This window comes from Gymnogyps californianus, chromosome 7 (assembly GCF_018139145.2).
Source record: "Gymnogyps californianus isolate 813 chromosome 7, ASM1813914v2, whole genome shotgun sequence".
Taxonomy (NCBI): Eukaryota; Metazoa; Chordata; class Aves; order Accipitriformes; family Cathartidae; genus Gymnogyps; species Gymnogyps californianus.
In genome coordinates this window covers 4,723,680-4,729,679 of record NC_059477.1, presented here as the reverse complement: position 1 = coordinate 4,729,679, position 6,000 = coordinate 4,723,680, and the positions used below count along the sequence as shown (strand labels likewise).

Genomic DNA, 6,000 nt, shown 5'->3' with positions numbered 1-6,000 from the left:
AGATCTTTCAAGCTTTGTTTTTGTGGCTAAACAATCAGAGCTTAAGTGTTAGGCCTTACAAGTACCTTAGTTTTTCCTGCATTGCTAGAATTAAGATGTAAGCCAATATAAAAGCAATAGGAAAAAAAGTGGAATATTGTCCTTTGCAAGGTTGTGCCTCAGTTTCTACCTACTTGAAATTGCACAGCTGTTTTCACAGTGTGGTGTCCTTAAAAAAAAAAAAAAAGGCACTGTATCAGGACGTGTTAAAAAAAAAATTTGACAGTGTTTGCTGGGAAAATACAATAGCTTTAAAAATGAATTCCTCTATTTTATTGTGCACCTAGCTATGATTTTTGGAAAAAAGAGGGGGGAAAAAAAATCAGGATTTTTAAAGTAATATTTTAGTCTGGGCACAGTGTTTGCAGTGACGCATTAGTTTAGACCATAGTGGATCACAAGGACAGTCAGGTCAGTAGAAAATTCAGGAAAAAACTGCAGTGTTTGAAAGTGTTTTACTTATCAAGGGTATACTGCGGTGATGTTTCTGTCTGTGTTGAAAGATTTGATAAATGCAGAAAAAAGTAGTTGATCCTCCCCCCCATCTCAAAAAAGATAGCTTTAGGAAAAAATAGTCTGCGATCACTAAACATGGTGTGAAAAATTATTGGGTACAGTATTGTATTTAAATGTACTTTATTTAAATTAAAGTTGATAAATACTGTGCTATAAAGTAATGAAGAGGCTTAGGGGTTCCACAGAAGTATGCAGAAGTTCAGCTCTGGGACCCCCAACATAAGAAGGACATGGACCTGTTGGAGCGAGTCCAGAGGAGGGCCATGAAGATGGTCAGAGGGCTGGAGCACCTCTGCTATGAAGACAGGCTGAGAGAGTTGGGGTTGTTCAGCCTGGAGAAGAGAAGGCTCCAGGGAGACCTTGTAGCAGCCTTCCAGTACCTAAAGGGGGCCTACAAAAAAGCCGGAGGAGGCCTACAAGAAAGCCAGAGAGGGCCTTTTTACAAGGGCATGTAGTGATAGGACAAGGGGTAATGGCTTTAAACTGAAAGAGGGTAGATTCAGATGAGGTGTAAGGAAGTTGTTCTTCACTGTGAGGGTGGTGAGGCACTGGAACAGGTTGCCCAGAGAAGGTGTGGATGCCCCCTCCCTGGAAGGGTTCAAGGCCAGGCTGGATGGGGCTTTGAGCATCGTGGTCTAGTGGAAGGTGTCCCTGCCCTCGGCAGGGGGGTTGGAACTAGGTGATCTTTAAGGTCCCTTCCAACCCAAACCATTCTATGATTCTATGCAGATACTTAGTTCATATGTAGAATTACTACATATATATGGAAATTGTCCCCTGCTTCATACAAAAAAATGTTGTACCCAAGCATTCACGCTATACAAACACGACCACACTTTTTGAAGTCTCATTCTTTAAAGAGAAAATGTGTAGTCAGCTAGCTAGTGCTAGGATATCTTAATCTAATTAAAAAAAGGGTTTCTTAGAACATTACCCTAACTAGTCAGTCAGTATTACTGTGTCTTTTGTCTTGACTTGCCTGCTGCAAGCATCCTTGCTTTTTCAAACAGTAAAGGAAACCTATTCCTCTCGCTTTGCACTCGCGCCTTGTTGTTGTTCCCTTTTTGTTATGTAATCAGCAGTTCAGATGGACTTGTCTCCCTCCAAGTTGAAGGAACGAAGTCCGGGAATTAGGAGCTGTTTTATTAGGATGTGGTCAGACACTGATGTGAGGACCAAAACGTTCCTGTTGTACTGGGGAGCAGGCAGACAATTGAAAGCTAGCCTGATGCCTGAGTCCCTGATCGTGATCTCAAGTCTGTTGGGTCAGCTCTTGAAAGTCATGTCTCAACATGAGCTATTTTCATCTCGGTTCTCTTTGCTTACCTTGGTGGACCCACATATGGTCCTGGAGTACCATACTGAGAAAAGATGCGGGTTTTGTGCTGCACAATTTCTTTGCCCTCCCATTAAAGTCAAAAGAGTTAATCCAGATTTCTTCTGGAGTGATAGAGAACAGACTTAGGCCTGTTAAATCTAATAATTTGGGGGTTCCTTCCTTCCCCCCCCCGCCCCTTACAAAAGAAAACATAGTTAACGTTATTTGGAGATGAGATTCTGCATAGTTCAGGTTTTAGAATTAAACATTCCAGAATCAGTCAAGTTAGAAAATGAAGCTTTTGCAGAGAGCAAAATTTGAGATGCAGAGAGGTGGTGACTTGAATTCAAGTCCTGTGTTTCACATCTGCAGTCTGTGATGCAGTAATTAGGGAATTAAATTTGGGGGCATGTGTATTGCCAGCATTTGCTTTCATGTACTAAGCCTAGATAGAAGAGTCTTAAGAAGCATTCATGCCAGTTGCCTATTTATGTATACAATTTATATAGTAAGTACATAGTGTTATCCTGCAGTTGGAGGTACGCAGATGTGCTTAGACTTGATTACTGAAAATTATGCCTTTATTCACTCAGTGACTTCTCTATTTGTTTTTTTCTTCTTGTTGTTTACAAGAGAAAATGACATCTCTCCATCTTATCTCAAACCTCTAAAAACATCTCTGAAAAACAAATAGTGGTTATTGTTTTTTGGGACATGGTCTTAAGCTGTTAGCCTTCCAGATGGTTACAATTTAACTGATAGTTTTGGTGATGCTGTGATGCTGGGGTCTTGAATGCAGATGATACTTTTACATATATCTTGTACTGTGAGAACTGTAGCAAAAGGCCTGTTTTTTATGAGAATAACTCAGATTAGGAAACTTGATGCAAAGCTGGAAAATCATGTGTCTTTTTTTTTTTTTTCCTGTGTGTGAAGTACTGAATCGCCAGCTTTTCTTCAGAAGTTAATTTCTGGTGTATTTATATGGGTCATTTGTAGGCTAACTGATTTCCTAGGGAAACTGTCAACAGAGCATCTTGCTAAAAACACTTTCGCTACACTTTCATGGACTGTGAGGCTAGTGGATGAAAAAATGTTTATTTGGGTTTCCTTTTATACCATTTGTAGTTATTTTTAATGAAAAGTTTGACTCTAAAGCATTTGGAGGAACTGCAGATAATTTCCAAATGAATTTTTACAATTTGAAAGTTCTTTATCTTTTTATTGTAGCTGTGTTGTAATTATTAAGGCATTTGTATCGGCTTCAGTAAATGGTCCTCTAGTATTCAGTATTTGATCTTAGACGTTCATGTTTGAACTTCTACATCTGAATTTGATAAAAATTGCCATTCTCTGAGAGCATTAAGCAAGTTATGCTTAGAAGCAGAAAGTCCGTGGAAGTCTCAGTGCAGTAAGACCCCTATGAAAACTGATGATTGGGTAAGTGAGAGCAGAATTTAGCTACTGTTTAATTCAGAACAGTGCTTGACTTCTAACTTTGATAGATCTGATGAGGCAAATTTTAATGGTGTTTAAACATGCTATAAAAACTTTGAATCTAAATTCTGTCTCTGCACATAGTTTTCACTGGAGCTGGGCTTGTTCACCTAAAGGCTGAAAGAAGCCTCGACAGTGTAAAGTCTTGCGTCAAAAAGAACAAGGGCGAAGGTGGTCATAACAGATTTATAGGTGATTATTTTACGATACATTTTTTTTGAGTTGGAACTCATCACATGCATCAGCTGTTTCAGACTTAACAAAATCCGCAGAATTTACCATAACAGATGACTCTAAAGATGATTATCAGTATGAAGAGGTAATTTACTAAATTGATAATCTTCTGATATATGTGGTAGAGTATTCATGTTTCATTCTGTTGTTTTACTTCATCAGTCACAAAAACATCCTAGGAGAAATGACATGAATCTCCTTTTATAAAGTGCGATGATGCTAGGCATATCTTTATTTTTCAAGAGAAGATTTAGTGTCAGTTGATTTGTTATGTTTTACTTTTATTTGAACATTAAATACTTCTTTAAAGGTACAGGTATTTCTATTTAGATGTTTCAGCTTATTTATAATGAATATTTCAGTAATATAAATTCTATTTAAATATGGCAAAATATTATTTTAACAAGAATGAGGTTATTTTCAGTAGTTGTATTGGGAGTAGAAATGGTTGTATTCTGAAAGAAAGATGTGTAAAATATGTTGATACCTAACTTTAAATCGTATCATTTAGGTTCCAGCAGATGATGAATTTAGTCTTCAGGAAGATGATGAGGATCTGTCAAAGGCTTTACAGACTGTTCAAGAGCAGGCTGAAGATGCCCAAATTTTAGTAAGAACTTCCTAAACATTCTAAGACTCTGTCTGTAATTCAGTTGGCATTAGTGGCTTAAAATTTACACCTCATAGTTTATTTTAATTATGAAATACTTGTGTGGAAAAGATTGTTTCTTATTTTTTAAAAGTGTCTGGGGTAAACATATTCCACAGTGAAAAAGGCAACTTATGTTTCCTGGGTTTCATCTTCCTTTAACTTTTGTTCATTTTATGTTCCATAAACAACCTGATATTGCAAATACATGTAACAAATATATAGATAGATTATTTAAAATACATTAATGTTATTACAACGTATCGGTATTTCAGGGTTTGTTTCTTTATCTGAGTAGATTGAATGAGAGTGTGATCCCTGACACAGGAAAGAAACCGCATATGCTTAAGACCCACAGAAGCTTGTACTTGCATACTTTGCTGAAAAAGATTATTCATATATTGAAAATAAAGAATGGGCTGTTACACTATGTTAAATCAAAATATTAATGAAACTATCAATCATTTCACACCATTAGTTTTTGACACTTCTTACATTTACAGTTTGATTTCAAAACAGTCATGTAATACTCATGAGTTACACAATGGGATTGTTATATTGCATTTTCCAAAATATGATTTACCTGAATTTACTTGCTTATGACAATCTAATGGAAAAGTGCTTTTCCCTGCTGTGTTTCTAATATCACCACTATCTTATTAGCTTCATCAGTAAGCTATCGTCATAGTCTTTGTTTTGCAAAAGCAAATGATTAATAATGAAAAGATAAAATTATGTGAATGATTCTTAACATCAAAATGGAGGAAAAATGTGCATTTTCTTCTGCACTAGTACACATGAACAGATCAGTTTTGTATTTTAGATCAAACTTTGAATGAAAACTTGACAATACCAGTCATCTGTGTTTTGAAACTGAATATGCCTGAAAATTAAGGGAAAGATGGCAGAAGTTTTTAAGACTAAACATACTTAATGTTAACCAAGTAGTGGAAATTCTTAATGTTCTTTAGGGATAACTGAAGTTATGTCTGTTTTACTGTGTGAGTTGACATTCAAATAAAAAGTGAAACAAGGAAGAATATTTTTAATCTGTTGCTCTTTTGGCAGTGCTATATTTAAATAATCTTCTACCTCTATTGATTTGTTGAACTTTGAGTGGTAGGAAACAATATTCTAATATCTATCCCATTTAATCAAACTGAAGAAAGTGTTACCTTTCTTAAAAACAAAAGAAGAATGTGTGTGCTTAAACTCAAATTCTCTTTGATTTTGTGCTTATGCTAATAGATGTCTGCCTTCTTGCTTCTTGACTCATTATTTGGAGGCCTCATTTTTTCCATAATTTTGAAACTGAAGTAATATTTTCAACCTTTAGACAGAAAGACGTGAACAGAAAAATGTTTTAATACACTTGCTAGTTCCTTGACAGCTTTCATAATGATTTACTGTATATTTTGTGAGGCTCAGTGACTAGATTGTTTGATGCTAATTCACTGGAAAAACCAAGTGCTGCAGCAAATGCTTTTGGTGACCCAAGTTAGAAGCACTGTTTCCTGTGAATCAATACCCAAACTCTGAGCTAAGAAGAACAGTAGAAGGCTGTCTTCTTCACATGATAAATAACTGGTGCACTTTTTCAATTACTAGCTTCTAATCTTGGCTAAAATAGGTTAAATTAGGTAACAGCCATATCCTGGAATAGCTATTCTGTGATAAATAGTTTTAAGTGATTGTGTATATTTGCTGTTCGTAGTAACTTGTATACCTAATCCCGTATTAAAGAATG

General features: G+C 36.0%; 1 protein-coding gene across 1 annotated transcript in view; it reads left to right on the top strand.

The window, feature by feature from the left end:
- Positions 1–3,305: 3,305 nt before the first annotated feature.
- The window catches only part of SPAG16 (sperm associated antigen 16), a 411,664-nt gene continuing 408,969 nt past the window's right edge, over positions 3,306–6,000 (top strand). Inside the window, exons 1-3 of the mRNA XM_050899968.1 lie at positions 3,306–3,313; positions 3,593–3,689; positions 4,116–4,214. Coding sequence (XP_050755925.1) covers positions 3,306–3,313; positions 3,593–3,689; positions 4,116–4,214 — 204 coding nt within the window. The remainder of the gene's footprint in view (positions 3,314–3,592; positions 3,690–4,115; positions 4,215–6,000) is intronic.